The 14,428-nt window shown below is 32.2% G+C and overlaps 1 protein-coding gene across 1 annotated transcript; it reads right to left on the reverse strand.

Annotated features, from left to right (window-relative positions):
• Positions 1–11,456: 11,456 nt before the first annotated feature.
• On the reverse strand, positions 11,457–14,408 carry Las (lipoyl synthase, mitochondrial). The gene is made up of 8 exons (XM_088196944.1): positions 14,291–14,408; positions 13,808–13,994; positions 13,605–13,738; positions 12,434–12,590; positions 12,304–12,361; positions 12,076–12,228; positions 11,891–12,012; positions 11,457–11,836 (listed from the first exon to the last, which is right to left on the reverse strand). Exons 1-8 carry the CDS (start codon positions 14,330–14,332, stop codon positions 11,601–11,603), a joined length of 1,089 nt encoding a protein of 362 aa, XP_088053070.1. The 5' UTR covers positions 14,333–14,408; the 3' UTR covers positions 11,457–11,600.
• Between the last annotated feature and the right edge of the window lie 20 nt (positions 14,409–14,428).

The following is a 14,428-nucleotide window of genomic DNA, read 5'->3' on the forward strand; positions in this document are numbered from 1 at the left end:
ATTATCCGTACTTATATCCCAGCGCCTTTCTTTTAGGGGCGTTGGGATATGATTCGCTGAATTCTCGCAGAAAGCTGTATGTCGCTAAGCATTTTTTCAAACTACTAAAAGGTGCTGTCGACAATCCAGCTATTCTCGAGGAATTCCAGTTAAGGGTTCCGGAACATTTTCGAGAATCACGATCGAGACCTCTTTTGATGGCAGTTAGGGCTAGGACATCCGCACTTGCCGACTCGCCTATGGCTGTGGCCATACGGCTCCTTAATACGCTTGCATTACATATTGACCTGTTTAATGTTAGCTACAAGGAGCTGATCCAGTTTGTTTCATTTAATTTTGATATTTTATAATTTTTTGTTATGTTTATTATTTTTAAGTATTGTTCTATTTATGTATATATACGTGTTTTTTTTGTTTTATAAATTTAAAATTTGTTTTCGACCATCGTGGCGCATTGGGGTAACCTGTTAGGCCACGATGGTCTTAATTTAATCTAAAAAAAATAAAAATATATTAAGTCAAATGAAGTCAAATTTCTTAACACGCTTTTTACGAAAAATTAAAATTTATAATATGTGAGATTTTTGCAGCATATTTTTTATAAAAGAAGGATGGGATCAAAGTTATATTATATTATAAAATTATTTTTACTCTAAAATAAATCTAATTGCCTGTCTAAAACACCTACTAACAAGAATCTGCTTGGTATATTTATTCCAAACTAACAATGTTTTAATTTTAAGATACACTTTATAAGCAGCACTTGATACACCTAAAAGACGATGAAAGCAAAAGAAAATGTGAAATTATTTAAATTGTATTCATTCTTATTCTTTTCGCGTTCGTTGCGTTTTACCTCTAGAGAAGGTTCGTAATTCATACGGTAGCATTTCATAAAATAACAATAATTCGGCCAGAAGAGCGAAAATCACCCCAACCACGGTGAGTTGATTAAGTTCTTCGATGTGTTTGTAAGCCGAAAAGCAAAATAAGTAAAATGTAATTGCGATCGTGGAAAGGCTGTAAACCGACCGAGAAGAGTGAGGGTCGAACAGGGATGCTCGAATGTACTGTTGTGAGCATAATTCTATACTTTAATAATATTATATACGAATATAAGTCTGTTATTAGGGTTATATATCAAAACATATTATATTTCAAAAAAGCGTATGTTAAAAGTAATAGCAGATTTGTTGATAAGAATGCGGACGTGATAAATTTTGTTATATGTGGCCAAAAAAATATTGTATATAACATATAAACTTTTGAAGAAAATTGCTTACTTCTTCATACCTTTGACTAGCTCATTTTCCACTATAACTTTAATGATATAGTCTTCTTTTAACTATTTTCACAATTTTTTATAATTTAGAGATCATTTTATTGACCATTTTGAACAAATAAAAACACGTCTCGAAAATAAGGCCACACAGAGTATTTTTGACATAAACACATCAGCAGATCCCAGTTGTTCCACGAAATTAGAGCCGACAATAATACAACTCGACACGCCAGCAAAAACTCTTTGACTTCCAATACCTGCCAATGCCTAATAGCAGTATCTATATTTCTTAATATATATATATATATATATATGGTAATTAATATATGTTGAAAAAATATATACGTACATAAAAATATATATTACAGATATTCAGCAAATAAAGATACAATGCTAATAATAATTGAAGCGATATTTTTACTCGGTTACAACACTCGGTTCTTGTAACGTGTAAAAGTTTAATTCAATTTTTAGTCACTCTTATTGAAAGGTTCAGATAATGTTTTTCTTTACGAATGAAAAATCACTAACTTTGTTATGTTTATGGCTAACTACTTTAAACTATCATTCCCACCTTACTTATCCAGAGATATCAATTTTTGGTATTAGGCAAGATGAAACATATATGTGTAAGTTTTTGTTAATAATATTTCAATAAACCTTATATTTCATAACCAAATAAATTATGGACATATTTCAGCGTCCGTTTATACGCGCTAGTGTACCTTGCGAAGAATAAACAAAAAGGGTACATACAACGGCCATGTTCGAATTGAATCGAAAGTCTTCTGGGGCCAGGCGGTTATAATTCGAAAATTATACCGCAGAACAAAAATGGGAGGAAAAGGGAAGAGAGAGCAAACACAAGACGATCGGGATCGGTCCCTAACGTTTCATTTGCAATACAGAGCCGGTTAGGGTTTTATAATAAGGTACCTGAAGGCCCGGATTCCAAGTCCCAGCGCAGTCTCTCCTCTTTCTCTCTCTCCTATTCATTTAATACAGACTATGAAATTGGTTTTATCCAATTCGTCTGAATCTTAAAAGCTATTTGCTGGCAATCCCCGGGGAGGAGTCGCGCCGTATCAAATATTGTATTGCGCATCTTCGCCGCGGCTTTCCGGAACAATGGCGGCGAATTACGGAAAATACTGACCCGCGAAAATACGCGAGTCCGATTAAATCTACGGAAGAATTTCTGATAAAGCTCAAGTCAATAAAATCGCGGAAATGCTTTTTATGTGAGAGATTGATGAAACTTTGCCATTAGCTGTTTAATTGTGTATTTAATTTATTATTTCACCTATTAAATTATTGAAAGACTGAAAATAAATTGATAATGCTTTTTATTATAATTATAATTACTTAATAAAATTATCTGGCAAATCATAATTACAAATATATTTGACTTAAGCCATCATATAATAATATGATAAGATTTCCCATATTATTATTACCTTTGTTTTTAATATATATATATTTTATGAGCTACTATTAAGAATATTATTGCAATAAATAGATAATGTTTCGAATATTGCAATATAATTATTATTTTTTATTTTTGCATAAAAATTAACTACATTATATATTTTTTAAATGCATTGATATTCTTATTAAATACATATTAATTTAATAAAATTATATAATGGTTTAGTACGACTTGGAAGATTGAAAATTCTCTCACAGTACTTGTTATACATACAGAGTCGTAACTGAGGACTTCTCGCGAGGAATATGTTTAAAGTTCTGTGTCTGAAATTAGCATTCACTCTGAATTTTAAGCACAGCGAATTTCTCTGGAAACAACCAAATTTATTTTGTCTACGTAAATAGCAATTGGATTTAAAGAGTGCCTTTTATCCGTCGACGACGACGAGGTTCTTGTGAAATCGTCAGTGTTTGCTCAAGAGTTGCCAAACCGACCGAGCCGAGCGACTTTGCATTGTTCTTGCATTCCCAGCAACGAAATAAAATACAAAAAATACAAGGCGTCCCAAAAAATGTTTACACTATTTCAAGAAGATATCTATATTTAAATTCCGTATTTTATTTAGTATAAACAAACTGCATCTAACTTAATTATATATGTATTAGGTAATCACGAAATGAATGTCGTTAACAATCAGCGTAGCATCGATACCTAAGTACATATTTTGTTACATCCTTGTTAAAGCACATCTAGACTCCATATTATTATATTTAAAAAAAACTTGGGCCTCAAAATTTACGTTGGCAGATTTTTTACTAAGTAAACAATTTATACAAATTTGCATGTTATGTGTTTTTTTTTAATTGCCAACTACATAATTTGTAGTTGGCAATTAAAAAAAGGTAATTTATTTGAAATCCGTAAATGTCCTATAAAGATAGAAGATACTGTCCTGGCTGCAAAAGTGAAAGATAATCCTACCCAATATAATCATCAGTTCAATAATGGATAGACACATATTGGAGAATAATTATTGAGTGAAGACAACAAGTCAGCGCGTATCCTGATATCCCAAGAGCTTCTATATCGCCTTTTTCAATAATTAAATAACCATAGAAATAGGTAGTGTACTACAATAATCGGGGACCCGACAAAGCCGCGCCGGACAATCCCGCGCTGACTAAGCAGCCCCGACAGCTTCGTACGCTTCATAAGATTCCCATGTCATCTGGACGAAGTACCGTTACACGAAAGAGCATGCTTTATCTCTTTCTTCGTTGCATGCAACACCACTCCCACTTTTATTTCTAGGGGATCGGCGTCAGTTCTGGATTGTTAAATGAATAAATTTGATTAACCTACAATACCACTAACTTCATTCCATAATTTTACTACTTACGTATCTGATTTTTTTAATTTTGTGCAGAATTTTAACGATATTTTAAATAAATATAATTATTATAGTCATTATTTAATGTATTCCTACTATTTTTGTTTCCAAAAGCAATAAAATATGTATATTTATTATAAGAAAAGAGCATTATTATATAATAAAAATAAAATGGTAAATATTTCTTAAGAAGCGCAGGGTAACACCCCCACGGTGTATGGCTGAGAGGCAAATATTAGTGGATTCTAATTAGAATGTAACGGTAAACCGTCGAGCTCGATAGGGAATCTTATGATGCGCCCCGACATAGCCGCGCAAGACAATCCCGCGCAATACAACCCCGACATTGCCACGACGATAAAGCCGCGCCGACATTCCCGCGCAAATCAAAATTATAAAATTGAATAAAATGAAAGAAAATGATTTTTTTAATTCTAATTATTTTGTTTTGTGGACAGCTCTATCACTAGTGATTCGCTTTTTGAACAGTTAGTGATAGATTGGATGATGCTGGACAGTTACAAAATATACCGAAATGAAAATAAATCAATACAATATCATTAAAAAAAGGTTAGGTTGTTTGGTTCTACAGTGAAAGTCGGCGCGAGCGGTAGCGAGACGCCTCCCTTTTCCTATATATATTTGTAATTATTAATAAATAAAAACCATGTTATAAAATGAATTTTGTTTTGACTTTGAGCGGCTATGTCGGCGCGGGATTGTCCTGCGCGGCTTTTTCGGGGTGCCACAATAATCGTCGTAGAAGACAAAGCTATCCAAAGGTCAGGTACCTCGAGGCTCACTGTAAAAAAACATGTTTTGTATGTATGATGGGATTGTGCATTACGAAACTATTAAACCTGTCCAAACAATAACAGCAAACTTAGTTTGTGATGTTTACAGAAAGACGTAAAAAAGGCCTATACTTGTCAACAGAAGTAGTTCTACAACACGACAATGACTCTCGATGAAATCAAGGAACTAGGCTTGAAGGTTTAATTTCGTCCACCTTATTCTTCAGACCTTCTTCCTTTCGACTATCATCATTGCGATCAATACATTTCCTAGACGTAAACAAATCTAAATGCAGACGATGTAAAAAAGGTACAATCGAAATATTTTACTTCAAAATATATGTATAATACTAATGGAATTTAAAAAAATACTTTTAAAAAGTATATTTAAATCATAAAAATAAGCATATAAAGGTGATTTTTTGATTTAATAAAAAAGCGATATCAATTTCAGGATTACCTAATAAATGTTATTTATTCTTTTAAAATAATTTACTATTTCTAAAATTGGAACAAATGTGCAGTTTAACAGTTATATTTCAGCGATTCAATCGCATACCTTATCTGAAACTACTAGCTTAGAATAGAATAACAATAATGACCAATTTATAAATGTAATTCACGTTCGTTCTCGCTCTTGAATCTACGCGTGATTTATCAAATTCGCTCCGAATCACTTTTGTATTACATCATAAATGTGAATTTCGTATAGTAACGTACCTTCTATAATACACGTGAAAAACAATAAAGAAAGCCTTAATAAATCAAGTAATTCGTTCTTGAAAAAATCGCAGATATAGAGACAAAACCTAATCTGTACTAATTTCATTTACCAAAAAACAGCGTCAAAAGATTATATAATGGAATTTAATAAACAATATAACATATTTCTGCCAATTTTCCAAATCATTTTGATAATAACGATTGTAAAAATAAACTCAGAATATCTATGTAGGAAATAAAATTATCCATTTCGTAAATATATTGATGCAAACTAACATTTGACACTTTAAACACGAGTGATAATTGACAGCTGTCTGATTTACAGTGTTTCTAACATAAGAAACTCGAATTGAATCACTCTGTTATAGCTCTCAATTTCGTAATTTAATTTCATAGGATTTCATTGCTAAAATATGTTCAGATTCTTTTGTAACAAATATTTCCGTTGCTACGGTTTATTGTGTAATGCTAATGTGCGTTAAAAATAATGTTTTCCTTTATTAAACTACGCCGGCGAGCCTTTTAAGGGCTTATGCGATTGCGTTTCGTAAAGCGGTCTTCGTCAGGGCGGCTAATTTTTTGTGTAGCGTCATTTATCTACATTAATATTTGTATTCTCTTTATAAAATTCTGCCAGTTCCTAAATTCATAAACATATATATTTACATGTATTACTATTATTTTTATCTGAAATATGCCTCAAAAAACGGTTTTGGTTAATATTTTATTATTTTTGGTTCGGTTTCTGTAACTATGTGGCTTCATCCGAAAATAAAAATGATTGTTTTGATTACTTTTTAATAAGGATTTCAATAGATTTATTTAATTTAAAACATTGGCATATATTTTTGTACACAGCTTGATGTGACTGAATTCGTAGATAAATTTCAATAAAAATACTTTTGAGTCAGGCTGTAGTATTTGACAGTGAAATAAAAAAAACTTTCTATAAACAATATAAAAAAACTAAAAAGCCACGTATACGTGCAAAAGTTTTGAAATTCTTGAGCGTCCTCTTCATCGGGCGCGACCCCTTCTAATCTCGCCTTTGTCGATTTTCATTATGTCGCAACAAAGGTTGCGCCGTTTTCAGGAGGTCTGTGTTTTTTTCGGCTCGCTTGTGCCGCTGAAAAACATTCCTTTCAATTACGAAATGGATAATTGAAGCCCTTTCAGTGTCACGCCGTCGTATAATTGAAAATATATTGCGTTTTTCACCCCTTTGATGGCGGATCATTCGGATGTGATTGCGCAGCGATTGATGCTGATGCTGATATATTCGTTATATGCTGAACATATCAAAAATAATGGCCTAGCACACGATTGATCGCTGGCCTCTGATTGACTGTTTTTATTAACTTGAGTTTACTAGAACTTTTCTTGAAGATGGAGATGTTAAAGTAAAATTGAATAAAATCTAATACTTCAAATAAAAAATAAATGTATATTGTAATATAAGATACTTTAAAAATACAGATATCTTACCATATTTTTCACAATATTAAATACTAAAATACATTTATCACGTGGTAATGTTGTCTATAAAGATAATCTATATGACCTGACTATTAAGCACGTGTTATAAAAAAATACAATATAATTATTGCATATGTGACATATTTATCATGAAATTTTCCTTATAGCCCAATTGACATTTACTTCTAAAAAAATAAAAATTTAATAACATAATATAACAATTTACAGTCAAATCATATTTATCTGTTTTTAGAGAAAACAGATAATAATAGATAAAATATTTTCTATGATTCACAATAAACAAACCAAAAATTGACATGTCAGTTATTAATTCTAGACGTCATATACACTGCATCAGAGTCCTTACTTATTCTTATTTATATTACAATTCTCACTCGCCAAAGTTTCCATTCCCGTGTTCTTTGATCAGTGTGAGCCACACCGCCCGCCGATGCCAATAAAGAAAACTCCTTCAATATGGCGAGTTTCCACTATCCACTATATATAATACATACATATGTATGTAACTATGTAGTGGTATATGACCCGACGTCTTTGTTTCGCACAGGATTATATTCCTCGCACTTACTGTGTAAATGAGTGCGCAAATCTGCCGCCGAGATCTTCGCAGGGCAATAAATATCAGCCCTTTACCCCTTTGAACCCTTTGAGAGTGCTACAATAGCTTTTATGAGAGTCGCCCCTTTCCACTGCCTAGTTATTTCCTTATACTTTTCAAATTACACGAGATTTCATCGTAGATGTTTTGTCGGCTCGTACTATGAAACGTTTAATTATAAAGTGTGCTAAATGTCGAATGTTCCTTTTAAAATATTAAATAATATAAAATATGGCCATTCTCTACAACCTGATTTTTCATTATAAACAAATATTGCATATGAAATGGTAACATTTACATAATTTAGAGGTAATGTTTATGTTGGTAGTATACATAAACTATTATCTTTTCAATACCGTATTAAATGTATATGTCACAGTGAATGTGTATTACTCATGAAATTATTTTGTCACTGATGTTTCAGTGAAATCACATCCGAATACATTTTTACCGATTAATATGTATATTTCTGCAGGAGAAAAATTCACTATTGGCCCAATGTATTTTCGATAATTAATTATTTTTCACTCATTATAATATAAATATGTCTTAAATGTAATTTTATATACTTTAAATTTTGCTAACCCTAAGGGGTGATTTCGCAGCCAAAAAAACGTAGGTAAAAGCTGGTAATAGTTTATTAATGACAAACTGATGGGAAAGATCGTTATTCTCCGAGCGGTGGTGAAGAAGCTGGCGGAGGGATGGTGTCAGTGGAAGATCCTTAGAATTCTGAATGGTGTGGCAGCGACAGTATAGCGGAAGTCTGCTGCAGTGCTCGTATTGTGGAGTCCCTCTCGGGATGTGAGCATCCATGACCGTATGTTGTCCGCAGGCGAGCAGTATCTTCGCTTCTCTACCGATGGGACCGCGTTTGCCGGCGGGGTGAATTTACCAGTGTCTGCGAGTATCCCTCTCCCTTATTGGAGACCAGCTTTAAGTATTCAGGGCTGCAAGGCTTACTGATGAACACAATCAAGCAGCGAGCATCCCGCCAATCGTTGCACTCGCTTCTTAGAACAACGTAATATGTACACGCCTTTAGAAAGTGACATTTGTTTGATGGACATCTCCGAGGTCGAATTATGCAATGGGAATATTGTAAACTTACGGTGCTTTTTGTCTTCCAAGTCATCTTTTAGGGGAAAATAAGAGTCGCGTCTCGCATATTGCTCCATGGTTAATCTGCACTTCTATATTACACTATGTTTTAAAAATATGATAGCTACCATTACCGATATTACTACGGACTTTTGGTATAAAAGTATTGCTCAAAGTATATTCAAATCGAATTTTGGTCAATAAGAGGGCACAAAAACAATTATCACTTCTCAGAAGTAAAAAATTCACGTCAAAACCAATAAAATCGTGTTGGCGGCGTTGCAGTGGGAACGCTCGGTAACGATGTCATTCAATGAAATATTATGACTCTTAATAAAATGGAAATTTTGAAAAAACGACGATTGACTGGTCAATTTTTGCTCCTCCTCCCTCCCTTCCTTTCTAAAAAACTGAAATGACGTCCCTGCTTCTGTGCCTTTCAAGTTAAAAAAATACGAGTTAAATAATAATTAGTATCTTTATTCTCGTGTACATTCAAAACATTTGTAAACTAATGTATACACGTTCGTAAATCCCGAAGTTTACAAATACGTTGCGCCTCGTAATTCTAAGGTGTAATACAATATAATAAGTGAGAACCATGGAAAAATTTTACTATCGATTTTTGAAATAATCGTAGATTTACTTTTATATCTATGTATATTCAGAGAACGATTGAGATAAACCATTTTCGATGCTCTCGCAAACAATCATTATCGCGTACAAACAATTAAATTAATGACCATGCACCAGCATCCACAAAAGACTAAATTTCCTCCCCCCTTTGTGTTGATACTGTTCTGGAACAATACTTTCTCCTCTGTAATTTTAATCAATTATCGGAGATAATTAACGGGGTCGATTGTTTCCCATTATTCAGGTGTATTTGCTTAGCACTCATATCGAACGAATCTAATAGATAACGCGATGGTGGCTGCTCCGCGTGGGGGGACAGCTATAGATTGCCTCTGCGAATTTGAATGTGAAAAGCTATTTAAATATTTGGTTAAGTGATTCGAATGGATGTATTAGCATATCGCAAGCGGCGGGCTTTCATCCACTCACCGGTTAAAGCTCGCCCTTAGCCACCTACTTCCACCCCTTTTGGCCTCCCTTTTAACCAAAGAATAATGTCTTTTTATAATCAGCGCACCGAAGCGATGATAAAAGATATCTTTCCCATTTTTTGATATATTAAAATCTTCCCTAACGATAAAAAGTGAAGAATAAGTAGACGAGATTACCTATGTATAAAAATAATAATCATTTTCTATGCACTGAGACCAACATAGCATTCGGTTTCGACCAAAATATACATTCCGAAACAACCTTCATTGTACATTTGAACTCAAAAGAACATATGCTGCTAATATAGATAGAGTTAAACTCATTGTCGGTTTCACTGCCATGAGTCGTGTTGCACATACAATTCAGCTAGCGATGTATAGTATTTACTATCACCGTTAAAACATTTTTTCAATTGATTATTAAAGATTTATTTTTACGCAGTGAGCAAGAAAGTACATATATATTTATTAAAATCCCAAGATACATTCCATAATTGTAGATCTAGAAACATGGTGGAATAGTACTTATCTCATGCAATAACGTTTGTTTGAACAAAATAATGTCATAGATCTCTACAGAAAGAGGTGAGATAGAATCGCTAAGTAATCTGATGTCGTACTTGTTCAATCATTTTGTATTTTTAAGTGTAATTACCATGTCATCTGCACAGACAGTGGTATCATACAGTTAGAAGTTTATGGCTTACATATTTTTTAAAACAGACGCCAAGCTAGTTTTATTTAAATTGAATTTAGTCATCATCAGCTTGTTCCAAGAAGTAATATATTCATATAACTAATATAAGATAAATAGCATAGTTTTTATCAATCACTAAGAAAACACAGTTTGTAATAAATTTATTTTAAGCACATATTCACTGTTTGTGTCGTTAGACTAATAATCTAGATATTGTAAACTAATGTAAAAAATACAGGAAATTAAAAAAACAGTCAAGATTTTTTAAGTAAAAATATACTATTTAATTAAGACCTTGTTTCTTTTAATAAAGATAAGGTATTATAAGCAATACAACAATTAACAACAATAATATATTAAGACATAACAAATAAATTAGTTTTATATAATTCCATACTATTTGTGATACAATGCAATTTGACCATTACTTTCAAATTCGATTTGTTTTAATCAGTACCTCTTTGGTAAAAAAATATATATAAATTATATACAGTGGTACCTCGGTTTTCGTCGATAATCCATCCGAAAACAATCGTTGAAATCTGAAACCAACGAAAACCGAGGCAATTATTTGTAGTATGTATTAACATTACGAGGCATGTAATTGCAGTATGTAATAACACTCGCAATCAATAAAAAAAAGCACAAAAATTCTAACACTGGCAAGCAATGGAATTATTTGGCTAGACGGGCGGGCTAGATGCTCACACAGCGAGAAACAATGTCGCGTACGCCGACGAAATCCGAGGCAGCCGACGAAAACCAAGACAAAATTTTCATGGAAAAAATCGACGATAACCGAAGTCAACGAAAACCGAGGTAGCACTGTATAATTAATTAACTATTTGTACATAATATATAACAACAAAATTACAAATAAGAAAAATATCTGTCAAAATATGATAAAACTACATCATCACATTATAGAAATATATATTATATATTTTTATAATATATTCAGATCTTTGTATATATTATTCATGTTTATACCTAAAATATATTCATTAAAAAATAATTTATTATTAGGTAGGTTGCTCTTTTCTACTCTTCAATATGTTAGTTATGAAAAATTCTCCAGCTTTATACGAAGACCTGACTAACGGTCCACTAGCCGTATACAAAAATCCCATCTCTTTGCCTTTATCCTCCCAATGTTTGAATTTTTCAGGAGTGACATATTCTACAACCTTCAAATGCCTCTTAGTGGGTTGCATATATTGACCAAGAGTGACACAATCAACACCAACGCTTCTTAAATCTAAAAAAAAATCAATAAATAAAAAGAAATTATTATAATCTTAAAACAACAAACCTTGCATCGCTTTTTCAACTTCTTCGTCAGTTTCACCTAATCCGAGCATTATAGAAGATTTTGTGATAATATTTGGTTGAAACTCTTTAGCAGTGCGCAGCACTTTTAAAGTCTGTTGATAGCTGTTACATTATAAAAATAAAGATAATAAAATATTTATACATAAATAATTATTTAATAATTACCCAGCTCGCATGTCTCTAACAAAAGGTGTTAGTTTTTCTACTGTTTCTATATTATGTGCAAAGACATCTAAACCACATTCAGCAATAATTTTGATACAGTCAACGTTGCCGCGAAAATCTGGTACTAAGCACTCAACGAGAATTTTTTTATTTCTAAAAAGAATAACGTAGTATGAAATGAAGTATACTCATAATATAGAACGATACATAGATAAAATATGTACTAACAAACGTTTAATCTCTTTAACGGTACTAGCAAAATGATTTGAACCTCCGTCTGGCATATCTGGAAAGAAAATAATGTATGTATAAATATAATATATAGGTTATAGTATCTCAAAACAAATTAAATACATACCATCACGGTCTACTGAAGTTAGAACTACATAATTCAATCCCCATTCAGAAATTGCATATGCTGTATTTTTGGGCTCATCTGGATCAGGTAGTGGAGGTGCACGTGCAGTTTTTACTGAACAAAATCTGCATCCTCTTGTACAAGTATCTCCAAGCAACTGAAAATAAGTTTATAATATTTATTGTTTCAAAAGTCAAAATGTTTACAGTGAAATACATTTTTTTATCAGCTCTTAATACATTTAAGGACTGTAAAAATAAGATCAAGCTCTCTTATGGGCAAGAAAAGTGATTTTCCTTTACAAAAAGTTGCTTTAATTCAACTTGTAAGAAACCGGTTATTTTTAGGATATAACTAGAAAATTGAAAGTATTATAAATCAATATTTATAAGATCAATCAATGTTATGCCAACAGTGGTAAAATGTTAGGCAAAGCAAATTTTGGCTGTCAGATACACGAGAAAATATCTGTGATTGTCTCTTACAAATAAAAACTATCTACAAAATATACAAGTGATAAGATGAAGCAAAATAGGGTCAACATTACACTAAGTTCTGTCTGGAGGGCTATTGGCACGACATCCATGAAAAAAGGTAAAAATTACCAATAAACATAAGCAAGAATTCTGTAATCAAAAAGCTTGGAAATTATTTGAAACGGCCGAAGAAAGTAAGCTGTCCCAATAATGGACATGTGAAAGAGAAAATCTTTTTGTCAATTTCGTTTACATCAGTTAAATTTAATATGCTAAGCCCAACAAACATTATTTCATGCGCGTTTTAATGATGTGTCCATATTCCAAATCTAATTTTAATTGAAATGATAATTCGTCCATAGAAGACCAAGAAAATAATTCAGCGTCAAATATGATATAAAGCTTGTTTTCTGCAAAAAGTCCCCGGAGGTTTGTATATTATAGAAGATATGAGACAGGAGCAGTACATAGAAGTAATTAGAATACGATTCCTTAAATGAACGAGTTATATTTAGATGGTGATCATCTGTCATGAATCATTAACACCCTTAAAATGCATAGCCTTAAAGTTTTAGGTACTTAATATTTTAATGGTAATAATTCTGTTGCTTTTAAACAGCTTTCCGCTGCAAATTATTAAGATTGCTTTGAGTACAACTAATAATAATAAGTATTAATAGACCATGTAAATTCACCATAATAGTGGCAGTTGCAGTTCCGTGTTTACCGCCACCCCAACATTCGCCAATATTAGGACACTTTGCTTCTTCACAAACTGTACTTAATTTCAAAGAACGCAATTGAGTCTTCAGCCTACTGTAATTTGATCCTTAAATTTAATAAATTATTACAAAATTAAATATTAAATTCAATAACTTAAATATACAACTAAATATACCCATTGGAATGGCTGTTTTCAGCCATGGTGGCAACCGAAGTCTATCTTTATCGCCTTTTTCTCTTTTTAGTTTCCCTTGATAATCATCCCAGTTAACAGGCGGTTCTTCTGATAAGAAATCTTGCAGATTCGGTCCAGGCGGAATCTTCTTTTCGAGAGTGCTTGAAAATCTACACTTATGTGTGACCTATAAACAATTTACGTATTAAGTGACCTTGAGATTAAATTTTAAGCAATAACAACTGACATGAATGGTTAAAAATACACGTTTCTATATATAACACGATGTGAAGATATTTGATTGACAGTTGTCGCAATAATCTATAAGTTATTGTGAAATATTACTTATCATTTTACATTAAACATTTATGTAATCAAGTGTAGAACACATTTTGTTTTAATCAATAGAATGGTTTATTATAAATTAATTCAACAATAATTAAATGGTTATTCGATAAAATGCATTTAATTTGAAGATATTACCACGTAGTTCGTTGTAATTCCATTCACGTAACGACGCAGCATTTTGAGCGACCCTACGCGTCAAATTGGTTAGGTGAAATGTCACAATCGGTCAAACTGACATGCGCAAATAGAGTGTGGTAATAACACGATGAATTT

Source organism: Plectrocnemia conspersa, unplaced genomic scaffold, assembly GCF_051122295.1.
Source record: "Plectrocnemia conspersa isolate PC_06_02 unplaced genomic scaffold, ASM5112229v1 ptg000011l, whole genome shotgun sequence".
NCBI lineage: Eukaryota > Metazoa > Arthropoda > Insecta > Trichoptera > Polycentropodidae > Plectrocnemia > Plectrocnemia conspersa.

Coding starts and splice junctions, on each gene's coding strand:
- Las (XM_088196944.1), bottom strand. CDS start 14,332: ATGCTGCGTCGTTACGTGAATGGAATTACAACGAACTACGTG. Junction 12,591..13,604: donor CTGCAACTGCCACTATTATG/GTGAATTTACAT, acceptor ACTTATTTTCAG/TTGCTTGGAGATACTTGTAC. Junction 12,013..12,075: donor GTTAGAGACATGCGAGCTGG/GTAATTATTAAA, acceptor ATAATGTAACAG/CTATCAACAGACTTTAAAAG.